This window comes from Cynocephalus volans, chromosome 9, assembly GCF_027409185.1.
Source record: "Cynocephalus volans isolate mCynVol1 chromosome 9, mCynVol1.pri, whole genome shotgun sequence".
NCBI classification, from domain to species: Eukaryota; Metazoa; Chordata; class Mammalia; order Dermoptera; family Cynocephalidae; genus Cynocephalus; species Cynocephalus volans.
In genome coordinates this window covers 5,979,462-5,991,837 of record NC_084468.1, presented here as the reverse complement: position 1 = coordinate 5,991,837, position 12,376 = coordinate 5,979,462, and the positions used below count along the sequence as shown (strand labels likewise).

At 46.3% G+C, this 12,376-nt stretch overlaps 1 protein-coding gene across 1 annotated transcript in view; it reads right to left on the bottom strand.

Annotated features, from left to right (window-relative positions):
• C9H4orf50 (chromosome 9 C4orf50 homolog) overlaps positions 1-12,376 on the bottom strand; it is a 53,490-nt gene that overhangs the window by 15,302 nt on the left and 25,812 nt on the right. Inside the window, 3 exon segments of the mRNA XM_063107295.1 lie at positions 783-950; positions 9,099-9,100; positions 9,301-11,755. Coding sequence (XP_062963365.1) covers positions 783-950; positions 9,099-9,100; positions 9,301-11,755 — 2,625 coding nt within the window.

Here is a 12,376-nt window from a genome sequence, read left to right as displayed (position 1 = left end):
GGAAGCCATCCCTGGTCCCCGTGCAGAGGACAGAGCCACAGAGTTTACTGACTGGTGTTAACACAGGCGTTCCCAGGCCAGACACCCTGGGGCCTAATCCTGTGACCTTGTGCCAGTCACTTATTCTTTCTCTGCCTCAGTTTGTGTGTGTGTGTGTGCACATGTGTGTGTACATGTGTTATTGTGTACATGTGCGTATGTCCATGAGTACATGCATATGTGCATATATGTGCATGTGTGTATGTGCGTGTGTGCGTGTGTCTGCATATGTGTATGTGTGTATTGTGTACATGTGTGTATGTGCATGTGTGTATATGTGTGCATGTGCATGTATGTGTGTTTGTGTGCATGTGCATTAAGGTCTATGCAATTTCACCACCTGTGCAGTCCCGCATATCCACCACCGCAGCGAGGAAACTGAGCAGCTCCAACAGTGCAAGTGCCCCTCTCACCGCTCGTTCCTGATCACACCACTTCCCTCCTGCAGAAGAAGGACTTTTACCTTTATGTACATAACATTTTAAATCTGTTTGTCTTTTTTAAAGACCACATACTTTTTTTTTTTTTAATCTAACAGAGGGGAGCTGGATGGAGAGATTGTAAGGGCCCCTTAGTTTTCTTCCGTGTATAGTTCTATACTTTAAAAGTCCCATGAATACTAACAGGCTGCTGGGAATGGTCAGCAGGGCCTTGGCTGATTCTTTTTCTACTCTCAAAACTGCCTGAGGCTGGGAACATTCGTTAATTTACAAGAGAGGAAAGGAGAGCCCCGCCCAGCCTACCCTGCCCTCGAGCTCCTCCTGGAGGCACATGGCCTCCTCGCGAGAGGCCTGCAGCTGCCGGAGCGCGGTCCCCTGGTCCCTGAGCTGGCACTGCAGGGTCCGCACCTGGTGCTGGAGCCGCAGGACACGCAGCCCGGGGTCCTCCTCAGAAGGCTCAGCCTCTGACTCCTGCTGAAAGCACAGATTGGCATGAAAGTCTTAGGTTTTCTCCCAAGTAATTTGCCTTAGCAAACAAAGTACCCATTTTCCTTCCCCTTAGTTATTTTTTTCTGCTTACATTTTTCTCACAGTAAAAAAATTTTAGAAAATAAAGTAAATCACCCCAAATCCTATGATCCAGCCTAATCATTGTTATTATCCATGTACTGTTATATCCATATGTTTTCTACTGTGCACAGATAGGAGTGTGTGACTCCTGCTGGACTTCCTGAGGGGGGTGTTGGGGAGGGTTTAGGGAATCCCAGAAAAACATCCCAGAATATTAGTTTCAAAAGTATATGAAACGGAATGGCATTCCAGAATCTGCTTTAATAGATGTCAGTCTCCATTATACTGAAACACAGTATGATGAATGAAATGTAACGTTCAAATCAAACCATGAGATGCTTATTACATCAAAGATTCGCATATTTACATAAAACAGAAGATATTGTATTTCCTGCAGCACTTTTGTTAAATCAGTACAAAATGGCCTCTCACTCCTCTTAGAGCTAATTTGAGGGTAGTGGGTTTCATGCAGATGCCAAAGGGAATTTCTGGGAGGGGGGAAGGCGAGGGAGCAGCCTGACTTAGCAAGGCGGGAAGCGTGGACGGCAGGGCTGCTACTGCCCCCAGATGGCTCTGGCTTCTAAATTCTGAATCCTCAGTTATTTGCATACACACATACACACACACAAGCATACACAGATACCCAAACACGCACATATTTTTCTATATGAAATATAATATACAATATATATGTTTTGTACCCTGTTTTTCTCCCTTAACATCATATCATGAGCATTTCTCCATATCACCAAATAGTGTTGCAAATGCTGTTGTTAATATATGGGTAGCAGGCTGGCCGGTTAGCTCAGCTGGTTACAGCACAGCCTTCTAACAGCAAGATCAAAAGTTCAGATCCTCATACCAGCCAGCTGCCAAAAAAAAGTAATAATAATCAATATATAGGTAGCTTTCTGTGGCCATGCTGAACGCTTGGATTCTTCTAACATTTTGCTGTTATAATAGGTCTGTGACAAAGACCCTTGTACATAAGTACTTCAACATCCCTCTGAGTCTTTCCCTAAGGTCATCAGAGGGGGAATTTCTGGGCCAAAGTACTGAGCATCTTTAAGCTCTTGAACTAAACTGCTAAGGTGGCCTTATGAAGGACAGCTCTGCAAAGAGTAAAAGTTGCATTTGTGCAGGGTCTGGGAGCCCAGAAGCCGAGACGTTTCTCAAACGCCTGCCCCTTGTTTGGGCACTCTCCATTTCATTGAAAGCAGCCACCTGGCTGTTTCAAGGGCCACATTCCTGACCAGGTGGGAGCAGGTGGGAGGGGGATACTGAGCTATTCTGCTTGGGAAACAAAGAGCAGAGGGAGGAGTGGGTGAGAGGGCAGAATCAACGTGACTCCATGGCTGGTCAGGCATCTCCCTTGTTAGCAAGGAATACAATAGTAGAATATGATGTACATATTTTTTTTAATTAACAGAAATTCACACTGCGTGGGCCTGAGATTCACAGGCTGGGCCCCGGCAAGAACAGATGGGTGCTCCGAATGCCTCGCAAAATCCAGCTCCAAGACTTCAAAACAACTTGGCCTTTCTGGGAAGTCTGCTGCCTCCTCTGCCTCCCTCCTCTGGCAGAGACTTGCATGGGCTTTGTCCTAAGCAGGTCCTGAGCGAGCGCCCATGGTATGTTCTAAAGAGAACGATAGTGCAGGTGGGGCCAGCCTGCCTGTTCCATGGGAGCAATCCCCACAGCACCCCTGGGAGCTGCTTGGCGGTCACCTGCTCTGGCCACATGCTCCAGCCACATGCCGCACTAGGGCCTCTGGAGCTCTATCTGGTGGGGAGAATGACACAGACAGAGGCAATGCTACACAGCATGGCAATGGGAAGCCAGGAGGCCATGGCCACCTAAGGGGGCACTGACCCAGAAGCACCACCTAGCTGTGCCATCATGTATGACAACTGCTTTCCACGCTGGCGGGAGAGGCAGTACCTGTTTGTAGCATTTGTCAATATCCATGGTGTCAATCCTCCCACCATAACCAACTGCAAGCTACTAAAATGATGTCACTGACCGGAGAGTTGAGAGCTGTGCGTCAGTCAGTTCCACCACACCTCTGCAATGAACCCAATGGGGGGCTATGTGGCTTCCCGGAGGAGGTGACCCCAACATGAGAACCAGAGGGAGAAAGCGGGTTCAGGGAGGGGCGAGTGGAGGATGCAGAGAATGAGGTCAGGGTTGAAGTGTGGAGTGTAGACGGTGGGGCTGTAAGTGACCATCTGAAGTGTTTCTCAGAGGTCAATTATTACCCACCGTAGGAAATCCACAAGCCAGGCTCTTTCCCACCTCAGAACCTGTCTGGTCGCTTTTCCTTCTTCCTGGAATGCTCTTTCCTGTTGTTCCTTTCTATGCTTGAAAGTCAGCTCAATATTTGCCTCCTCAGAGTTCTGGTTCTTACCTGTTCTGAATAGCTGGTATTGGACAAATAAAATCTGGGGAGAATATATAAAAATAATCCTTTGCAGGCATTGGAAGGTGACCAATGCAGGATTACAATCCTTGAGGAAAAGCAAGCACAGCCAGATGAGCTCCACATTTCCCCTGGACTTCTCTCTGAAACATTTTCCAAACCACAGTTGAGTAAATAAAGCCCAAGCTGAGAGTGGTGGTCCTGCTGTGTGGAGGAATGAGAGACTGCAGATTAGAGATGCTAAGACAGTTGGGGACAAAATAACAGAGAGGACAACGCTGCAAAGAAACCCAAATACTGTCCTAGAAATGCCCTTTGGGTCTTTGGTTGAGTCATAAGATACGTGGCATAGTAAAGTATCTAAGCCTTGCAGAAAACAGCAGCTGGGAGGTTAATTGCTGAAGAGATTTCAGAGGTCACACACTGTGAGAAGATGGCAGAGTTCTTTGCTCCTAGGGCATGTCCTTTTGGTGGTATTAGTTGAGTTCCCAGAGCATTCACCAAAGTCTCTCCACTTTGGTTCAGCCAGAACTCTGCCACACTTTAGGAGTAATATCAAGCCCTAGGACTGAGGGTAAAATGGAAATAGAACTGCACAGGAATAAGATGATCTGCTGATCATTCAACTACTTGCCAGAACAAAACTCACTCAACATTCTTAAGAGGAAGATAATAACCAAGGACCTCCACAATATATCATACATAATGTCTAAAATAAAAAAAAAAGATTCTAGACTTGTGAAGAAGCAGGAAAACATGACTGTTCACCAAGAAATGAAATAGTCAGTAGAAGCAGACAAAGAAATGACCCAGACACTGGAGTTAGCAGACAAGGCCTTCAAAATAACTGTGATTTATATATATTTTAAAACATAGGAAAAGACAAAGTGATGAAGAGACAGAGTATTTCAACAGAGAATCAGAATCTCTTTTTTTAAAAAAAGAATAAAATGGGTATTGTAGAACTGAAAAATACCATAATGAAATTAGGATGGATTTAACGGAAGATGAGATGAAGTGGAACACAGAATTCATGAAGTAAAAGCTGCAGGTCAATAGAGAATCCAAACTAAAGCACAAAGAGAAAAAAAGTAGAATAGAGTTTTCAAAAGTTGTGGGATACAATTTTTTAAAAAACTCTGCACTTCTAGAGGAAAAGGAGAGGAGACATAGCAGAGGACAAAATATTTGAAGAAATAATAAGCAAGAATTTTCTAAGTCTGATAAAAGGCATGAATGTACAACTTCAAGAAGCTCAGAAAGATCAAGCAGGATAAATACAAATAAAACCACACCTGGCCACGTCATAGTCAAACTGCCAAGACCCAAAGATACAAAGGAAACCTTAAAAGCAGTCAGAGATAAAATGACACATTTCTTTCAGTGGGGGGGGGGGGGGAATAATAAAATTTACAACTGATTTCTTAACAGAAACTATGGGAGGCAGAAGATAATAGGATTAAATCTTTAATGTGCAAAAAAAGGGGAAAATACCTGTCTACCAAAAATTCTAAATCCAATGGGAAAAAAATCTTTAGAAAGAGGATGTGAAAAAATGTTTTTATAAAAAGAAATATGGGAGAATAAATAACTAGAAAATGGTCAGTACAAGAAATACTAAGGTTCTTAAGGCAGAAGGAAAGAAAGAAATGGAAGAAAGAAAGAACAGCATGAGAACATGTTAACATATGGCTAAACAAAAAGGATTAATGATTGTTTAAAGCAACAATAACAATGACTTGTAAGATTTTTTACAAATAGAAGTAACATACAGGACAAAAATAAATGATAAAAAGAAAGGAAATAAACAAAATTAAACTATTAAAAGATGTGTGCATTATTTGAGACATGACAGAATACTAATTAAAGGTTAATTTAAATAATAGATACATTTTGAAATTTCTAGGGTAATCACTAAAAGAATGATACTAAAATATACAATACAATAAACTAATGGAGAAGAAAACAGAATAACAAAAAGATATATGATTCGTAGGGGGTTAAAAATCTTGATTCTTGTTAGATTTTTAGACAAGGCTCTTTAGCTAAAAAACTTATGGGACAAAAGTCCTTAGCTCGGGGGCAAGAGCCCACAGCTAGCAGGGCAAAAAGCCTATATAATCAATTCTAATCAAGTATATGTGGATTCTCAGTTGATTCTTAGTATAGGGTTTTTAGCTAACAAACTTATGGGACAAAAGTCCTTAGCTAGGAGGCAAAAGCCTACAGCTAAGCGGGCAGTAGCCCATCGAATTGACTCCAAGCACTGTTTAGGTATAGGATTGTATACTTTAATGATTTTAGAGTTAACAGGTGGTTGACATACTGATCATGTTAAGAGATTTTACAGAATTGCTGTAAGAAAATACGTGAGAAATGTTTGCTGAAGGGAAAACTTTTTGTTAATGAAAACTTAAGCTACAATCACAGATAGAATCATAGGAATGTAATGATTGTTTTAGCTGTTATAAAAATAGTTATATCTTAAGTTAAAGATAATGATCATAGTGTAACTAGCTTAACATTTCACTAATTATACTTTGGACTATCACACTGTTAGTTTTAATGAAGTTACTAGTTTCCATTGTTTAAGCTATACTTAGCTATGGATAACTTTTGTCATGTTGCCCATGTCTTTGTGTCCTTTTGAAATGACTGAATCAACTGATTTTTATTGTGAAACTTCCCTGTCTTTACAATAAAAACAGAAGCTAACATTGAACTGGGGCTGTACCCAGTTTCTCCTTCTAACAGAGGAGTTGCTGAGGTGCAGTCCCTTTGGGCTTCTCATTGCATTCATGTCGCTTTGAGTAATACTTTTTGCATCTCCGTTACATGGCAAGAAGTGTAAAAATGATTAATGCCAAAAATGAAGGCAGGAAAGGAAAAATAAAAAGAAACAGATGAGACAAGTAGAAAAAAATAGCAAATAAATAACACAATATATGAATCAAAAATAACATAGCTAAAAGAAGAAATACACAAATGCACGCTCAGATTTGGAAATTTTAAAATGCTTCTTAGCAAATGACAAAAATATGTCTATCTATATCTTTACACATCAGTAAAGATACAGAAGATTTGATTAGACAAATCAACCAATTTACAACTATAAAAAAGCAATAACAGCCAAGCTGGGGCTGCTAGAGCTCAGGGGAAGAGGAGGAGAGATTACGGAGTACATGAAGGTGGGAGGAGCCACGATGAGAGAAAGAAAAAACCACTCCAACTGTTTCAAATCCCAACCACTTCCAGGTTGGAGCTGCTGGGCACACAGAGCAGGAGCTGGCAAAAGCTGCAGCTGTGCCCTTCAGACGAAGTTGCTTGGAGGTGGCAGGGGAGAAGAGGGCCTTGTTGGCCCCCAGGCCAGCAAGACCACTAAGAGTTCCTGTGGACTCACATAGGAGTGAGAAGCCACAACAACTGAAAAAAAGGAGCCACTCAGAGGTCAGTGAGTCATCACAAGGGACTGGTGCATGGCCCGTCCCATGTGAAGTGTTTGCAGCACTGGCAGTGGGGGAGATGAGCCCACTAGGGGAACACTGGGACACAGCAGGGATGGCCAATCCACCCCCCAATCAGCGTGGGACCACTCAGAAGAGACTGGTCATGAATATAGAGTTGCATGGGGTGCAGTTTGATGAAAAGACTAAGGCCCAGACCAGAGATCCTACACAACCCAGGTGCATTGGCTCTTACTAGGCCCGGAAGTACCTTTAAAGTCAACCACTAAAAGCTGAGCTGCACAAAAAGCCTTCCCTAGGGAATCAGCAGCAAAGCAACAATTTATCTCAACCACACAGCTCAAGACTGGTCCCCACAGGAAGCTCCCCCATTTTAAAAGTAAGCAAAGGACAACAAATTAGTTCCAGTGCAGAGTTTAAGTGGTGGAAACAGCAAATAATCCAACACAGAACTGAAAGAGTAAACAGAATTCCCACAGACCAGAGACAAAGTTTGATATTAACTTGTAAAGGTCTCATTTCACCAAAGAACACCTGTAACACCTAAAAGGACCAGAAGTCCCCTTGGCTACCAAGCCAGAATGGGGGGAGGGCTGGGGGCCTCAGCCATGCCCCCTGACATGAGCAACCAGCCCAGCGACAACCACCGAGCCACCGCAGAAAGCTCCCTGGGCTCTCCCAAGATGGGGCAGTGAGAGGCCTTGGGCCTTGGCCACGCACCCCCAACACCTGCAACCAGCCCAGTGACAACCACCGAACTGCCACAGGAAGCACCCCAGGCTCTCCCAGGCTGGGGCAGTGGGGGACCAAGGGCCTCAGGCACGCCCCCACGACATGTGTAACCAGACCAGTGATGACCACCGAGCCACGGCAAGAAGGGCCCCAGGTTCCCGAACTGGGCACGTGGGTGGCGAGGGCTTTTGCCACACCCCCCTGATATCTACACCCAGCCCGGCAATGACCAAGCCACCACTGGAAGCCCCCTGGTCTCTCCTGTGGGAGTGAGGGGGGTGCCACAGGCCTCAATCCTGCCCCTCTTCCTTCCTCCTTCTTCCATCCCATTTCCTTTCCCTTTGCTCTCTCTCCCTCCCTCCCAATTGCTCTGCAACATCACAGAATGTAAAAAAAATAAAGATTTGATTAGCACAATTAACCAGTGTGGCCTAACTAATACTCAAAAATTGCAGAATATTCATTCTTTACATGGGCACATGAGATATTTACCTACATAGACTATAACCCAGTCAATAAAACAAGCCTCAGCAAATTTCAAAAGATTAAAATAATATAGTGCATGCTTTCTGACAACAATGAAATAAACATATAACTAAAAATTCTCCCAGATGCTTCAAAATTGAGAAATGTACGTCTAAATAACTCATGGGTCAAAGAAGAAATCACAACAGAAATTAGAAACCATTTTGAATTGAATGGACATCGTATCAAAATATGTGAAATGCTGAGAGAGAAACTGATGGCTTTAAATGCATAGATTACAAAAGAACAGTTGAAAATCAGTGATCTAAGATTCCAACACAAAAAGCAAGAGAAAGAACAACAAATCATACCAAAAGAAAGTGGAAGAAAGAAAATAATGAAGAGATAAGAAGAAACCAATGAAATAAAATACAGACAAGAAAGAAAAACATTATAAAAACACAGTTTCTATGAAATGATTGGTACAACTGCTAGGGAGAGACAGAGAGATAGAGACAGAGACAGAGAATGGATACGAATGAACACAAAGGGCTCAGCACTAAATATCCTACAGTCAGTAAGACCACCTTGAGAACATTATCCTAGCATTTCATCCTAGGAGTCCTGCAAGTCGAGCATCGTCTACAGATGAGGAAACTGACTCGGAAAAGTCCGCATCTGGGCTCAAGGTCACAGCTCTACAAGTGCAGAGCTGGGTTTGAACCCTTTTTTATCAAGTTTACAGCCGACTGCCCTTTCCATTGTACCTTTCAAGACCCCGTGTACAGAATGATGACTCAGGCCACCTGAAACTGTCCCAGATCCAAAAATACAAGGTGTGATATTAAAGTGCAAACGTTCCTCAGAGCTCCACCGGACACCAACTTGAAGAGCCTAAGTAGAGGGGCTTGAAGCAGGTAAGAACGGAGACTCTGGAGCCAGAGTGCTCAGGGGCCAGTCCCAGCCCACCCCTCATTAGCTGCGTGACTTCAGGCAAGTCCCTTCACTTTTCCATGCCTATGTCCTGTAATCTGGTCAATAGGGATGAGATCTGTGCCTTCCCCCTAGGGCTGCTGGAAGAGTCCATGAGTTAAGGGGCTGGACCCTGGAGCAGAGTCAGCACTACAGAAGGCTAGCAAGTGAGAATAGTGAACAGCTATGCAGAGTCAACTTACCTGGGGGCCATTGCTCCGGGACCCCAGAGCTTGTCCTCGGTCTGCAGAACACCATGGTCCTTTCTCTTTTTTGGGTCTTTTTCCCAAATGTGCTTCTTTTACTCCTGCTCCGTCAATGTTTCCTTGCAGGGCACTGGATTCTTCAGCATTTCTCCAGCCCAGTGATGGAGTAGCAGCCTCAGTACCTAATCTGGAATTCTCCATGCCTAAGGAAGATCCCATCTTCCCAGAAGTCAGACCCATTTCCTCCTCCAAAGGTGGCCCATGGACTCCTGGAATCAGTTGCCCTGAAAGTTGTGTCACCTGCACCTCTCTGTCAACAGCATGCATCTTGTCTGCCGTCATCTTGGGGTTTTCCCGGAGGTGCCCTCCTCCTCTCTCCAGATGCCCCACATCCTGGCTCGTCTTCAAGGTGACCTCCCCCTCCAGGACACGGATCCTGCCTAGAAGGAGCTCGTTCTGCCCCCTGAAGGCCCGGGTCATGTCCTCCATCCCCAACACTATCTCCTTCACCAGCTCTTTGTAACTGACCCCAAGCTCTGAAATCAGCGCCTTGAGCTCCCCATTTTCCAGGGTGACATGCTCCGTCACACCTGTGGATTTCCTCATGTTCTCGGACATGGCTCTCTGGAGTTGGCCCAGACTCCTTTTCAGTTTTTCATTTTCCTCTTCGAGCTCTGAAATTTTGCTGTAACTTTTTGCATTGCAGTCTTCAAGGTCAGAAATGACGTGCAAATATTGGTCCAGGTCCCTCTTCAAGTGCGAGACATCTGCTAACAGCACATCGCTGTTCTGCTCAAGCCTGGCTATTTCTGACGCATGGCTCGCTCTCTCTTTTTCAAGGGTGCGCAGCTTTTCATGGCATCTCTTTTGGTCTCCCTGAAGTTTGGCGTTCTCCTGTAAAATCTGACTTCTCTCATTCATCAATCCAGAGATGAGCTGGTGAAACCTGCTCCTCACTTGCTCGAGGGCTCCTGGCTGCTGGGAAAGCCAGTACTGACCCAGCTCGGGGGGCACGGCCCCTGGAACAACTTCGCGCATCCCCATGGCCTTGGTCTTTCCCGGTTTAACATCTCCACTGCTCTCTGCGGGCTTTGCATCCTCAGCACAGCAAAGATGCAAGCCCCGGTTTCCCCAGACCTGCTGAGAAGCGGCGGCGATGTCCTGGCAGCAGCGCCACTGCCAAGCAAGCCTCCAGTTCTCTCCAGCCGGCATGGAGGCTTTTCGTCCGGAACCGCTGCTGCCGAGCTTGAGGAGGGACAGTTGCTGGAAACAAGCCTCCATCTCCTTTTCAAATTCATCTAGTGTGAGAATATATCTGTCGTGCCCTCTGCTTGGAGCCCGTGGATTACTGCTGGGCTCACCTCCATCGGCTAATAAGTCCAACCTGGGAAACAGCGGCAAAGCTCTGCCCCCCTCCAGGGATAGCATTTCCCTGTGTTCACGGTCCTCGGAGTCAGGCTCCTCGGGGACACCCCTGGAACCGTGGCTGGATGCATCTTGATACAGTGGCGTCTCCTCCTGTTCAAGCCCCCTGTCCCCAGGGCTTTCTTCTTGAAGCAGAGCATTTCCACACCACGGCTGGTTTCCCTCCTCACCCTGAACCCTCCTGCTGGCTCTGCCTTCCCCAGCCAGGAGCTGACCGCCTGCTGGCAGTGGCTGTTCAGTCCTCTGAGCCCTGGAGAAGGTGGCTGGGGGCACTGCCTCCTCTTTCTCTGACAACAGCCCTCCTAGGAAGCCCCAGCCATCTCTTCCACTCTGTCTGCTCCTGCTCAGGGATCCGGGACCCTCCTTTGACACAGAGGCCTCCCCATGCAGAAGAGGCATCAGAAACCCCTGCCTGGACCATGGGCAGCAGGCAGCAGCAGGGATCTCTGCAGCCCTCCTGTCGCCCTGCGCGCCCTCTGGGGCTCGAATCCCAGTCTCCGAGCTCGAGGTCTCACGGCCTTCCTGACTTGGCTGACACTTGTCACTGAGGCCTTCTTCCTTCCTGCCCAAAGTCCTCCTCGCCTCCCCTTTCTCAGTTCTCTCCCCTGGGGCCCCTCCCCCCTCATTCCAAATGTCTTTTAGGTCTTTGAGCCCTTTCTTGGGAGATCGGTCATTTGAAATGTTCGGGGCCTCCTGACAGAGGGAGGCATCATAACAATCCCAGCCAGGTTGTCCTGCGGCTTTGGGAGCAGGTGGAGGCCTGGGGTCCAGCACCTCTTGGGTTTGAGGTTCTTGTGAGGAACCCTCCAGGAGCAGCAGTGGTGGCAGGGGAGTGGGGTCCCCGGCTGGCCCCCAGAGAGGGAATGAGGACTTCTGCACCAGGAGAAGGGACTCCAGGGCTGGGGCGGCTGCTAGACTCTCTGAAATCTGGGCCAGGTCCACAGGGAGGAGTGACCTGTCCGTGTACTGCCCTGGAGGGCAGCCACAGACGAGGAGAAGCATGTGTTCATCCAAGCTGGTGAGCTAGAGATGCAAAGAGAAGATAAGGTGTGAGACAGCCCCGTTCTCCACCGAGCCCCTCCGCACCTCCCTGACCTCAGCTCCAATGTTCCCTGTGCTTCCTCACCCAGCTGCACACGGGCCAGGCCTGTTGCCACCCCAGGGCCCTTGCACATGCCCCGCACTCTGCCCAGAACACCCTTCCCCCAGATGCCCGCATGGCTCACTCCCCCACTTCATTCCTCTCAACGCCAGCGTTACTTCCTCAGGAAGGGCCTCCCCCACCCCCTCCGTCACCCTGGCCATCTGTCCCCACACCCTGCTCTCCCGGGACCCCTGCACCATCTCATGTCATGTAATGTATATGTTTTTTAACTTTTTAAAATTTTTTTTATTTTTTATTTTTATAATTTTTACTTATACATATTTATGGGGTACAGAGTTGACTATCAGTATTTGTGTACAACATGTGACAATCAAATCAATATGATTAGCCTGTTCATCGTTACAACTGTAATTACTCTTGGTGTCCCTTACCCAGTTACTCCCTATCCCTTCCCCATCCCCGTTTCCCACCTCTAATAACTATAGGTCTGTTCTCTCTTTCTGAAAGTTCATTTTATTATGGTCTTTCTTTTTTGTTTC